This window comes from Sabethes cyaneus, chromosome 3 (genome assembly GCF_943734655.1).
Source record: "Sabethes cyaneus chromosome 3, idSabCyanKW18_F2, whole genome shotgun sequence".
Taxonomy (NCBI): domain Eukaryota; kingdom Metazoa; phylum Arthropoda; class Insecta; order Diptera; family Culicidae; genus Sabethes; species Sabethes cyaneus.
The window spans coordinates 195885415-195899528 of record NC_071355.1 but is presented as its reverse complement, the minus strand read 5'-3'; the positions used below and the strand labels follow the sequence as shown (position 1 = coordinate 195899528).

The 14114-nt window shown below is 36.8% G+C and overlaps 1 protein-coding gene across 1 annotated transcript in view; it reads left to right on the top strand.

The window, feature by feature from the left end:
* The first annotated feature begins 4593 nt into the window (after nucleotides 1–4593).
* Nucleotides 4594–14114, top strand: part of LOC128740564 (uncharacterized) — a 44928-nt gene continuing 35407 nt past the window's right edge. The window contains exon 1 of the mRNA XM_053836114.1: nucleotides 4594–4623. Within this exon, the coding sequence (XP_053692089.1) occupies nucleotides 4594–4623 (30 nt within the window). The remainder of the gene's footprint in view (nucleotides 4624–14114) is intronic.

Sequence of the window (14114 nt, the reverse complement as noted above, 5' to 3'; positions counted from 1 at the left end):
CTTTTTAAAACCAGAAAAGTCAAAGTCTCCTCAAAGAGCATAATTATATTATCACAGTCCTGCGTGTCATGGATAAATGTAAAAATTTGATCAATAACTCTCCTTCACTCGTAGCCTAAACTATGTATGATGATTCTTCTTACTATGATGCAATACCTTATACTTCTGCTTCTTATATGCGTGTTATGCAATCTCTAAAAGATCACTCATTTGTTATACCTAATAGCAGCAGTGGGAGCAACACCTTTTTTGCCAGCAGCAGCTACCAGCATGTGTGAAGTTCAAAATTTTGAAGTCAAAATTAAAGAGGGATCAAAATTGGTCTGCTCTAACCTGTCTTGTGAAGGCATATTTCACCGCTCAGATACTTGAAAGGTTTGACATGGGTCAAGCTTGAAAACGTTTCAAGCCTGAATATTGGCGTATCACAGGTGTGTTTCAGGTAGTTGCCGTACAAAACATATTCAATATTCGATAAAACATTTAAAGTTAGAAAGTCAAACTTATTTTTATCATTTTTGATATCGACTTATACAGGTCAAATTATTTCGTACTTCATATGAAGGGTATAATTTAGTTATGTATTCAAATGACCCATTCCAGTGTTACGGGACACAATTAGCAAGCATTTTTACTATGTAAATTGATTTCAGTTTCACCAAGTTTTTAGCAAATATTTTATGTCATACCGAAATCAATATTCACGCATTAATCGGCAGATAAAGCTAAAATGACCCCTAATTATGTGTGACTCATGATTGTGGACTGACCGTATATTGAATTCTTTTGCTAGACTTTAAATTCAAAGGCTAATTGATGTGAAAATTTACATGCTGATTAAACTTAACTTATATTAAATCTACTTTAAAATTAATCCATTGGTTTTTGACAGTTTAAAAAGCAAAATTTTAATTAGATCAATTGTTTCCTTTGAGTTATTATGTTTTCTAAGTAATCTAAAAATGAAATGCTTTGCTTGTTTTGGAGACTCCAGATTAAAGTTTTGGAAAGCTTAAAGTGCAATTTTATGCCGGCAAGCATAAAATCAAATCGATATGAGCTATCAAACTAAATGCAATGCAGTTGAATTTTCGTACATAAAGCTTTGTTTAATTTTGTAATATTTGGTACTATACTTCTGAATAGTTTTGTTCAAGCTGATGCTCTTTAGCACGAGTAAGCGAGAAATTTTTCCATTTAAATTTGATTTAGAGACGTTTGAAGTAAAAAATTATATTCTTTGAAAATCTAAAAGTAAAGAATTTGAGAATTTGTACGTGGAGGACGAAATGAATAAGTTGAGTGAGCCATACATTCCCACATTCCTAATGATAACTATCGAAATAGAAATATGGTTTTCGTAATTGATCATTAGTAATGAATCATTACAGATTTAAAATTGCGACAGGCGACACTAGTATTCGCTACTCCGTGAAAATCTATCGCGGGTTTTGAAAATAAAACTTACATTCACTTACTTCTCTATTCAATCCTGTCCATCTATACACACGCGGTCGTTAGTGACCGTCTGATTGTAAACGCCTTTCCTTATGCAAAGCTTGTTAACGGGTAGAGTGCTCCGTCCGACTATAGCAATATGACGTGCAGTTGGCTATCAAAAAATATAGATAGGTAATAGCGGTCCGGTCCTGTTTCAGTAAAAATATTATAGTTATAATAATATGAATCAAAACGTAAACATACAACCCTTGTCGATACTATAATCATAATAATACAATCTCTGTAAGATAGATGATTGAGGACGACAAATATGTCTGATTTAAGTCAGCATTTGTTTCCTATACGTACCTTTATCAATTGGGAAAGCAGTCTCTATCTAATAACGATGAGTTAAGCTTAGAGCGTTTAAAATTTTACAGAATATTAGATTTTTATGTTTCTCTATTACTACATGAACATATTTACTGCAGGAAACTTTAATATTGTAGTTTTCATTTCGATAAGTTATTCGATTTATAATTATGACACTGTAATGAATTGATGTGGGCATTCCTTAAACATGGAATTATTTTATTGAGTTTATCTACTATTGTGTAAATAAATCAATTTCCATGACCGGTCACCCGTTGAACAATTTCAATTATTTATATCATTGTAGAGTATATTGTGCAAATCGAGTCCAGATATATGAATACTTTCAAACCTCAGTGTGTAACTTATTCATTCAAATGCATATCTGCAGGAGCAATTCAGTGTAAAAGAAGTGTGGTTAAGGGGGCATAGTAGTTTTACTACCATGTTTTGACTGACTTAAAATATTTTTCACGATAAAACTTGTTTTTGATTCCGCAAATTTTCAAAAATTCAAAACATCTCACTTTAGACTAATATAAAAAATTATATTCATTTGGTTTCAAGATTCCCACTTTTCCCCTCAAGAAATAATAAAATACGCTACCATCATTGGCGCTCTAGGCTTTATCCGATATGAGGAATTCCAAAAAGACGTGCCACGCTATGTCCGAAGGATCTTATTATTTCACTTTCATGCACCTCAGATTTTTCTTCACATGCTGTTAGTATTAATCAAAACAATGAATTTAAAGGAGGTCTTAAAATATTTTATCTTGGGATTTTCGAAAACTTCTATTTTTAAGTTTATGACCCCTGTATTCCCTCTCAAGTGGTCTTATTGGTAGTAATGGACCACCTCCGATTTCAACCAAATTTGGTATAATTTCTCATTCCAACACCACATTCAATTTCCCGAAGTTTTGTACGGATTAATCAATTCCCCCTTGCAGTGAAATGCAGTGGAAAATGAGTTTTTTTTTCGAAAATCTGAGAAAAATAGAGAAGCGACACTGCAAGGGGAATTAATCAATCTGTACAAAACTTTGGGAAATTGAATGTGGGGTCGGAATGAGCAATTATACCAAATTTGGTTGAAATCGAAGGTGGTCCATTACAACGGGTAAGATCACTTGAGAGCGAATGACCCCTATATAAACTTAAAAAATGAAATTAAATGAGATAGAATATTTAAGGGGAAACCGAAAATGGCTCAAAGATGGCTGGATGAATGGCTACCGTTCGATGCAAGTATTGTTTTGTGCCTTAAAAATGCATATGTATTGGCAGAGCACGTAATCAGTGCTCCCAGTGCTGTTAGAATTTCTTAACTCTTGTCATATCATTTATCGACCCGGTATATATCAACAAACACTCAGCAAAACATAATTGCTAATGGAAAATAAATTCAACGGATCATATAGATCAATACGTGTTCATAAAACGTATAATCTGGAATTGGTTAATAGATATTTGGTTGCGCACGTATTTCGTTGCACTAGCGCTTTCCGAAAAAACAGCACCACGGTCTCCAAGTTTCGCCACATCAATGAGCTTTTAAAGAGCTTTCTATTTTTGCCGCATCGATAAGCTTAGCGAATGTAAATAAACTAACAGCTGACCAGCAATAAAAAACTCGCCTTCAATGCAAATGGATTTATTAGTCATCCTATTGAATGCATAGGATCAATAGGATTGCTGCTGCAAATCTTAGATCAATCGGAATATCTTGATAAGGAAAATAAACCATATTTCGGGATGTTCGTAGTCGGTGCGGTTGGCTGCGGATCAGCTGTGTTTATGTTTGCAAGCTCTGCCATTTGACATATATTACCAATACTAATGCAACATTCAAATAAACGTTTAGGTTTTTAACGATCACATGAGATGTACAGTACAGTGTGTCTTTTACCCGTCCTATAAAAAAATCGAATGCATAATAAAATGGGGGACATTTAAATACTAAGGTTGGTTTTTAGTTTCAATATATAAGGTTACCTTCTTTAAAACCTGATTTAATCCACCTGATGGTGAAAGGAACCTTTCCCGAACAGATGATTCTAACAAAAATATTAGAGAATAGTAGCTCAAGTTGATATTTCTATCAAACTTTGTTATGAATGGGATAGAAAAATTTGCGACGCACAAAATGTTCTTCAAAGATTCTATTTCGTTCTGTTACTTATAACACACTTTATTACAATTTGGTTGACTGAAGTTTTTGGAGCGTCATAGTAGAATACGAAACCGAAAAATTAAAAAAGAAGAAAACTTATCCAATTTAATTCCACTATGTATATTTTATTCACGACAGATACGTATTTCGCCTACGACTTGCAGGCTTCCTTCGAACTGTTCGAAAACAGACACTGAGGAAGCCTGCAAGTCGTAGGCGAAATACGTATCTGTCGTGAATAAAATATACATAGTGGAATTAAATTGGATAAGTTTTCTTCTTTTTAATTTTTAGGTACAATTTGGTTATAAAGCAGGACAGAATACTGATTTTTGTAACTCATCTTGATATAAACTAGATCAAATTATATCATAATTTGATATATTTGTGATATGCTTAGAGCAGATTTAGTTACAATTTTTGTTATTTTAACTACAAACGAGGCCAAGCTTATAACATAACACAAAGGAGATTTTGTTATTAAATACTTGTTATTTAGAACTCATCCTGTTATAAATTTGTTATTTTCATTTGATCGGGTTGTTATACCACCTTGCTTGTTATTTGAGATAGAAATCAATACGTCTTCGTATTGATACACGAACATGGGTCAACTGTTGGATCGCGATGTGCTAGTAAGTAGGTTTATATCACTTCTACTGACAGATAATAAATATGAAGAATAATGATACTTTTCATTTGGTATGAAAATCATGAAAATCGGTTCAATAAAACGAGGATTTTTGAAACAAAAAAAAGTTTCTGATATTGAATAAATTTACAAAATTTCAACAAAATCAGAGCAAATTTTGATAAATCTTTTTATTATGAAATTGCTGACTAAGTATAAGTAAGTTGTTTGTTTTGTTTTTTTTTTTGTTTTATTTGGTCGGCCACCAGCACACCGAAGGCTATTGGGCATGGCAAAGTAAGTTGTTGTTATTTGTTATAAGTTGTTATTCATTTGAATAAGTATAAATAAAACCTGTAGCTCCAGTTGGCCTCGAGGTATGATGCTGGCCGTCGTCGTATGTTCGAATCTTAACTGGGAGAGACTGTTAGAGTTATTAGGATCGTAGTGATCGTGGCCCTGCAATTGTTCTGTACTCTAGCAGCTGGTAGCGAAATCTGTCGTATAAAAGCAGAAGGTTACGTTTCGATAACGGAATGTAGCACCTAGGCTTTGCTTTGCTGTGCTTTTTAAGCACAAATAAACGTAAGTTACAAGAAGAAATATTATTTTTGTATATTGCCTGCTAATTTATAGATTTTTGAAATTTCCTTTAATGCCTTTAATTTCCTTTAATTTAATAGTTTCACATCAATAAAGCTTTTTTGAAGAAATTTCATTAATTTTTTATTAAGTTTCGGTTACTTGCGTCGTTGTATTTTGTTCAAAACTTGTAGCTTTTCGAATGCCATTTTGTTTTCAAGTTACAAATCGATGTCAAACCAACGTAAACTCTTCAATGAACTTTTTATTAGCAAAATGGCATAATTATTCAATGCTTTTATGCTTCAAATTGTTAGGGAAATAGATCAGCATAAACCGAAACCACAGAAATGAAGCCTGTGAGGAATCTATTTTTATGAAAGGTCTTATTTTTAGAAAATGTTTTTTGGTGGATTAAAACCACTTGACTGATGAACAGATGTTCCAAATTTTCTCTGTATGTGCTATTATTGTGCAAAAATCTGTCTAAACATTCCTACCTGAGTAAATCAATAGACCACATTAGCACTACTTTCTATGCTGCCAACAGCAAGAATGGTATCATATTATGTTTTATGCGAAAAACACTTGAGAAAATAGGATTACCACTAACAGTAATAACATAACAGTACTAGTCAATATAATGCTACATAATTTAGAAACGATAAAATGATCTTTCAGAATGCAGTAACCTGTAAATGGCTGCAAGTATAAGATACTAATTACTACTAACTTACTGGAGTTTACGTTCACCTCGCTATGTCTCAGATCGGGTCAGACCGATGCCATCTGAAAGCGGTATTTGATCATGTCAATGATCGATATCTTACTAGCTAAGCTGGACAAATTGGGAGTGTCATCTAGCTTACTTTCCTGACTGAGCACGTATTTACACAATCGCAAAATTGCCGTTAAACTAGGCCCTTCTCAATCGAGGTGGTCTCAGAACGGTTCAAGTGTACCTCAAGTTAGCATTTTAGGAACACTATTATTTTCGCTATTCGTTTACAATGTCACTCGACCATTGCCTTATGAAACAAGGTTGTGCTATGCTGATGAAGCAAAAATTTATTTGCAAATGGAGATTTTCGATCCAAACTTGCACGATAATTTTGAAGAAATCCCTAAACCGTAAGCTGACTCAGTAAATCGGCAAATGGAGTGAAAAACTATTTTGTGCATTGAAGGAGCTAAGACTCTTTTTAGGGTGAGGTTATAGCCCCATTGCATTTTTTTCGATCGTTTTATTTTATCGTTATATTAAAAGTCTTTATTACCTATAGTCATCTAATTATATCCAATTAACCAACCAACCTATTGTTAGATATAGATAAATTTAAAAAATTGGTCGGTTTTTCTACGGAAGACTAAATCATTGGCGGAACTAGCGGTCACTATGGTTTTTACAAATTTAGGTTTAAAAACAGTTTATATTTGAAAATAAAGGCCACAGTGTACAATGATAGTTTAAAACAACGTATTTGCTCACAAAGTAAATTTTTAGAAAAATTCAACCAAAGTCGATACGGAAATGCAAATTTCATTTCCTTATAAATACGGGTATGGTTTGAGATTGATAATCGCAGGACTGGATCATCCTGTTCATTGATAAGCTGCCAAACCATGGAGTTATAATTTTCAATAATGTGAACGAATTATTGTAGTCAACTGATTATACAGCTTTTATCTACTCTGGGTGGGAGGAAGATATAGAAAAATCGTGATGCGCAGACTTTTTTTTATCGTTCGAACACGTTTGGTGCACTAGTCAGTTTGTATGGCTAGCATAGGAAATTTAGCTTGCTGATGCTGATGCGAATCATCACACCACTTTGTTTCAGCTATAGATTAGATTGGAAATGCTTTGCAAGTGAAACATAGTGTGAGGGCTATGATCGAAGTAAATCACGATAACGGAAACTAATAAATTTCAATTTACGTAAAATCAGATATCCATGCTCTAAATTATGCAAGATATGAATCAGCATGCAACGCAGTTTCTCGGATATAAATGATCAAATAAAAAAATGCATCCTTTAGGAAATTCCATAAGTTATGTTCACATGCCACATGGATAGAAAAATGTCCTGCAGCATATTCAGAAGCACGACCATAGCTACTGATTGTGTAACATTGCAGCACGATACCTTTTGCATTTGCTCACGACTAGTGACGACGACGACGCGACGGTTGGTGTGCAACAGGCACTCCTCCGAAGCAAAACCTGGAATCACAGCCAGTACAATTGACAACCCACTCAGCGCATAACATGACAATTAAGGCCTACATATTGCTGTTCCCTGTGCCGTGTCTCGATGCAAACGATTTGGCAAAACAGGAAACCTTTCGCCAATATTTTCTTGTTGCCGCTGAGTGATAGTTCCTTCACACGGTGCATTCGATGCCGGTGTATCTGCGGGAATATGGCGAGTTAAGCCTATGTGCCACTGCCACTTAACCATGCTGACAACGTGAGTTCGAGAGACGCGGAACTGTTGCATTCAAAGTTGCAAATAATCAAGGTTTTATGATTAAAATCGTGGTTTTGCAGTATTCAAAAATGACACTCGAATGATTGTTAAAATAAATAAAATCGTATCTTGCTGAATTAGTCATTAAGTAGTCGATTGTTTAATAATTTCTTGGCTAAAGGTACAACCGCGAGCCTACATAAATTAAGCGTTATTATTTCTCACCTCTGAGCGTCTAAACGTTCGCCCTGAGGAGCCGATCGGATAAATTATTAGGTGTTACATTTGGTTGCAAATCGTGCACAATTTTGCATACATTATGCGCTTCATTAGATTAGCTACACAAGCTGCACTATCGTACAGGTAATTTAATTACAAGGCGCGGTCCGCCGTTGCGCTACACTGCAAGTAGGCTTAAATCTAAGGCAGTAAAACGATCGGCGCGATAACTGGTTTGTGCTCCTTCTATCGCTACCCTTGCTTAGGTTCAGTGATGCTGTCCGGTAAAAGTCGCGAAGCAGTAAATGCAGACGCCGGAATCCTCGCAGTTCGTTGAGCGAGTGGATAAACTGATCCAAACAGGATTAGCGTGATCCAGTGGTAGTTTCTGATGCTAGAAGATCGAACGTAACAGTTAGTTTATCGCTGTTTTCATTATGCTTCCTGAAATAGGAAACAGATTACCTCTACGTCAGATGGTGATCTCTTGCAGGAAGTTATTTATCCGCAGCCAGAAAAAGATATTTTCGTTCGACAGTGATGGGAACAAGTTGCAGGTGGATTTTATGGGAAAACTTTAATGTGTTTTAAAAACCGCCAGGAAATACATCTCGTAGTGAAGTATCATTGATGTACGTGGGAAAGCACAGTGGTAAAGTATGTGTTCAACTTGAGCGGCTGTTACTAACCTGTGAAACATTTTAGTGAAATAATAATAATCCATTGCACGACATTTTGTACAGTATCCCATTGCAAATCCGACGCCCGATAACTCGACGACTCGTTAATCCGGGTCTAGCTGATCCGGAAAATTGAATCGAAATGGTGCTTCTTCTAACTAAATAGGTATGTTCAGTTTTGTCAGGACCCAAATTTTTTCATCGTCCTTCCTAATATGCAAACGTGATTGTGCTTATTCGAAGATGATTAAGAGCTTAAAAGTACTCCTTTGATTAAATTGAATAACGTCGGAGTATTAGAAGCAAAACGTTGTTTTAGCTGCTATCAAGCAACAGTAAAGTCAAAAAACCATTCCAAAAAACAAAGATTAAACTAACTATTACAGAGTATAAAATAAATTCACTGCGCATTAGTGACAAATCTTACTGTACGGTTAAACCGTCAACCGTACATTCTGGATGTTCTGCAAAATTCTGAAGCACCATTTCACTTCTGACTCAAGCTAACGTTTAAAAATAATTAGGAAAGAAAATTTGTACGCAACCAACATTGTACTAAGCAATGATAGACTTTTGGGGCATAGTTTACAGGACTTTCATAATTGCGTATCCAAAAAATCCAACTGAACTACATTTCAGGACTTGCGTGCTCACACTACTCCGTCTGCACATTGCAGCATGCGTTTCGAAAAAATAAGGAAGCAGCACAAATCTATAACACGATACTGAACGAGTTCGCTTTGATCGGGTTACGTTAACAGATGACTTACTTTTCCGTGTATTTTACAGGTTTTCTCCCATTGGAAACCACCACTGAACCGCGACTGAATCTTACCTTATAAACTTAAAGAAAACGAGTTTTGGAAAACGCATTACTTCATAACAAACCAATTTCCTTCCAGTAGGTAGGTACGTCTGCGCAACCAGTCGCATACCATCGAGTGCAACGTTGAGAAAAAAGGCGCCGTACTCTCCTCCCCTTTCCGATAGCATTGGTACGCCTCCGAAGCGTCTAGGAGAGCCTGATTTTACCGCGATGACCAGCAGAATCCATATCCCTGTTTCAAAACAAATCTCTTCACTGTTAGATAGCTTTACTGACTCGCTTAGTTTATGACTTTTCGCGGTTGATTCCGCAAAACGTCAGAAGGGCTGCCTCAGTTGCTGCAACTGCAGCATAAAACGTCTGCGATGAGTGACTGCGTTGTCGGACCAGGAAGTCGTTATGGCATCAACCAGAATTCACGCCGATCGCGGCCTCCCAGATAAAAGTTAAACTGATGGTGTACGGTTGGTAAGCGATAGCGATCATCCGCGTGAATGATCGCGTTTTTCCGACTATTTGCGCTCGATACCGCCGCCGTGCTCGTCGTGGCTTGATTTTCCTTTCGTTTGAAGTGTTTGCAGTCAAAAGGCAATGAATAAGGTAGTAAATTGAAAATTATACCTTGCAATGTAGGTTTTATGTTTTCTGCGCCGGTATCAACTGTCGTTAATCAGATGAAGTGCTGCTGCTCTATTAACTAATGTCAAACGAGCCGAGGAAATTATTCAACTCAGCGCATAGGAATAAAAATTGTAATGTCGGTAATTTAGTATGAAACGCATTTTTTCAACGTCGTTTGATTTTAATTTCTTTTATATTAGTACAATTAAAACTTTATGAGTGACTGCTAGGTACCTATGACCTTAGGCGTTGGAGACGACTTCCACATCACTGGTGTTAGGTGTAAAACTAGGCCTTTGGCCCTGTGAAAAAAGTAGTTGCAGGAGCTAGACTCAAAATAAATCCTGCATAAACGAAGTTTATTGCAATTAGTAAGCCGTGCAGTGGTATACAACACGAGCGAGTGATTAAAAAACCTGAATTAATTCACCTAGCGGTGTGACCTGGCCCTTATACTACTACATTTCTTATTAACATGAATAACCTTCCAGTTGACCTCGTGGTTCTGTAACACTGGTCTAACAAGTTAGTCGTCGTCTATTAGAGGCTGAGGCTGTTAGAATCAATAAAATCGTAGCACTAGACCCGTAGTTACCTGTAGTCTAAGTGCTGTCTGTGAAGTCTTTCAAATAAAAGTCACGAGGTCTGAACACTGAAACGGAACGTTAGTAAGTAGGATTTGTTACTGCTTCGTCGTAATTGTCTATTACCGTCCTATCCACCACAAATTATTAAAAATAACAGAATTGTTTATGACATACAATACGAAGTTAGCTGTTCCCTAATATTTTAGTTTGTTGACTATCATACGCGATTAATCTAAGTGAGCTGAGATATATTTAAATGCTTCTTTTCATTAAAGAATTCCTAGCAGCCAAATTCCTTAGTTTTTTTGTGTGACGAAGAAGAAAATGTCGACTAATCTTTTCAATCTCTGTCATTCATAAAATGAAAATAACTCACGCAATGCATTGTCGTTATTTTTCAGCCGGGAAAACTTGCATTACCAGCAGAAAGTTTTGCAGAATAACATTTGTCATGCCGTCCTACACAAATACATGCGCGCTAATTTCGTAAACATTGTTTTGATTTTTAGTTCGGATGCTGAAAAATTTTGATGGACGGATTTCAAAACGGTACGACGAAGAAATGGAGTCAGTTGCGTAATTTCAATAAAATGCTTTAATAATCACTTTTTAGTGAATTCAAAGTGCACGGATCGCAAGGTAAGTGTGTTTGAATCAAATCAGCACAAGAACTTTTGGAGTATTCATTAGATCCATCCAAGAAATGATGAAAATTAGAGTGGCTTCACTTACTACGACGGAAACTAGAAATAATCCCAATTTGAATATGTATAATTCAGTGTATTGTATTTTTAAATCAAATGTATATTTAAATATGTATATTTAAACATGAAGGTGACGATATCGCAATAGATCTTGGGGAGCATGTGCAGAAGACGACACCAGCCCCCGACCACCAGGAGCTACCCGGCGAGCTGCTGAAATACGGTGGTGACGCACTGGCTAGAGCGCTGCACTAAGTCATTGTCAAGATTTGGGAGGAGGAGCTACTACCGGAGTGGACGGAAGGCATCGTGTGTCCGATCTACAAAAAAGGCGACAAGTTGGATTGTTGTAATTACCGCGCAATCATACTGTTGAACGCCGCCTACAAGGTACTCTCCCAACTTTTATGTCGTTGATTATCACCATTTGCAAAGGAGTTCGTGGGGCAATATCAAGCGGGATTCATGGGTGCCCGTGCCACCACGGATCAGCTTCGGCAAGTGTTGTAGAAATGTCGCGAATACAACGTTCCCACGCATCATTTATTCATCGACTTCAAATTGGCGTAGGACACGATCGATCAAGATCAGCTATGGCAGATTATGCACTACTACGGATTTTCGGATAAACTAACGCGATTGGTCAAGGCGGCGATGGATCGAGTAATGTGTGTTGTTCGAGTATCATGGGCATTCTCGAGTCCCTTTGAATCTCGAAGAGGGTTACGGTAAGGTGATGGGCTTTCATGTTTGCTGTTCAACATCGCTTTGGAGGGTGAGATAAGAAGAGCGGGGATAGACACGAGTGGTACAATATTCACGAAGTCCGTCCAGCTTTTTGGTTTCGCTGACGACGTTGACATCATTACACGTACCTTCGAGAGGATGGCGGAAACGTACATCGGACTGAAAGCTCAAGCCAAACGGATTGGACTTGTCATTAATGTATCAAAAACAAAATACATGAAAGGAAGAGGTTCTAGAGAAGTGAATGCTGACCTCCCTTCCCAGATTCATTTAGACGGTGATGAAATCGAGGTGGTAGAAGAGTTCGTGTATCTGGGCTCACTGGTTACCTCAGACAACGACACCAGTCGAGAAATACAAAGATACATTATGGCAGGAAATCGTGCCTACTTTGGACTCCGCAGGACGCTGCGATGGAACAAAATTTGCCACTGCACGAAGTAAACAATCTAGAAGAAGCTGATTAGACCGGTAGTCCTTTACGGCCATGAGGCATGGACTATGCTCGTGGAGGACCAACGAGCCCTTAGTTTTTTCGAACGGGAAGGTATTGCGCACCATCCACGACGGAGTGCAGATGGAAGACGGAACGTGCAGGAGGCGAACGAACCATGAATTGCATCAGCTGCTTAGAGAACCACCCATCGCTCACACCGCAAAAATCGGTCGCCTGCGATGGGCTGGGCACGTCGTGAGGATGTCGGACGACAACCCGGTTAAAAAAGTTCTCAATAATGATCCGACTGGAACGAGACGGCGGCGGGGCACGCAGCGAGCAAGATGGATCGATCAAGTGGGAGGCGACCTGCGGACCCTACGCAGACTACGTGGCTGGCGAATTGCGGCCATGGCACTATGGGCCAGAAATTAAAATTTCGGGACAAATATATTTGCGGTTAAACTGCGTGTCTCAGCTCAATGTGGTCCTCGGCAACTTGAATGAAAAAATGATGCATCTTTTGAAGGGGTCGTCCAATAGTTACGTGTTACTTTAAGGAAAATTTAAGTAATAACTTTTTGAGTAAATTTTTTTTCGCCTTTTTGGTTTCAAAATATTAAAGATAAACCAATTTCAAGTATTTTTTCTGAATATATGAAACTTCTACCTTTTACCCATTTTCAGCAATAGACCTTTGTTTATAAACGACCCCTCAATTCACATTTCTTCTTGTAACATGTTTATTTCAACAGACAGCACAATATGATGTTCTAGATAACATTTTGCACATAAAAGAGGAATATTTTTGCTGAAGACTGCTTTGCTTTTTTTGCATTATTTAATGAGATATAACTGTTTTAGGCTAAAAACCGTTTGATGAAAAATGTGTATTTTTTCAAATGTGGTGTCTTGAATTCACCTGGTGGTGGTGGTGGTGACCATGAATTCACCTATTAGGGTGATACAAATTTTTGTTTTCTAAAATAATTTAAAAAAAAAGTATTTTTTTCTCCAAAAGTTGTAGAAAATACTAAAATAAGCAACTTTGCTGAATAAAGTAACTATCTATCTCTTACCGGTTACGAAATATAATGATGTGTTAAAAAAGAGCACTTAAAAACCAATTACACTCAATAACTTTGCACACGATTATTTTATTGCTTTCAAATGTTCTACAAAGTTATTTAGTATGTTGAAATACATATTTGCTGTTAAGAGTGTTTGACGCTAGGACGCATATTTATTAAGTTATAAAATGTATGCAAAAAAAATCCGCACTATTCCCAAGTATTCCCAGCCATGGTATTCCCAGGTATTCTCTGAAATATACATTTGGGCAGATAGCTTTAATAATTCCCTACAAATTGGTATGCAAACTAATTGCAGATACTTGCAGATGGCTAAGATATTCGGATTTTTCATCAGACGGTTTTTAACCTAAAATCAGTTATATCTTATTAATTCATGCATACAAAGCAAAACAGTCCTCAGCAAAAATATTCCTCATTAATGTGCAAAATATTTTCTAGAACATCACATTGAGCTACCTGTTGAAATAAACATGTTACAAGAAGAAATATGATTTGAGGGGTCGTTTATAAACAAAGGTCTATTGCTGA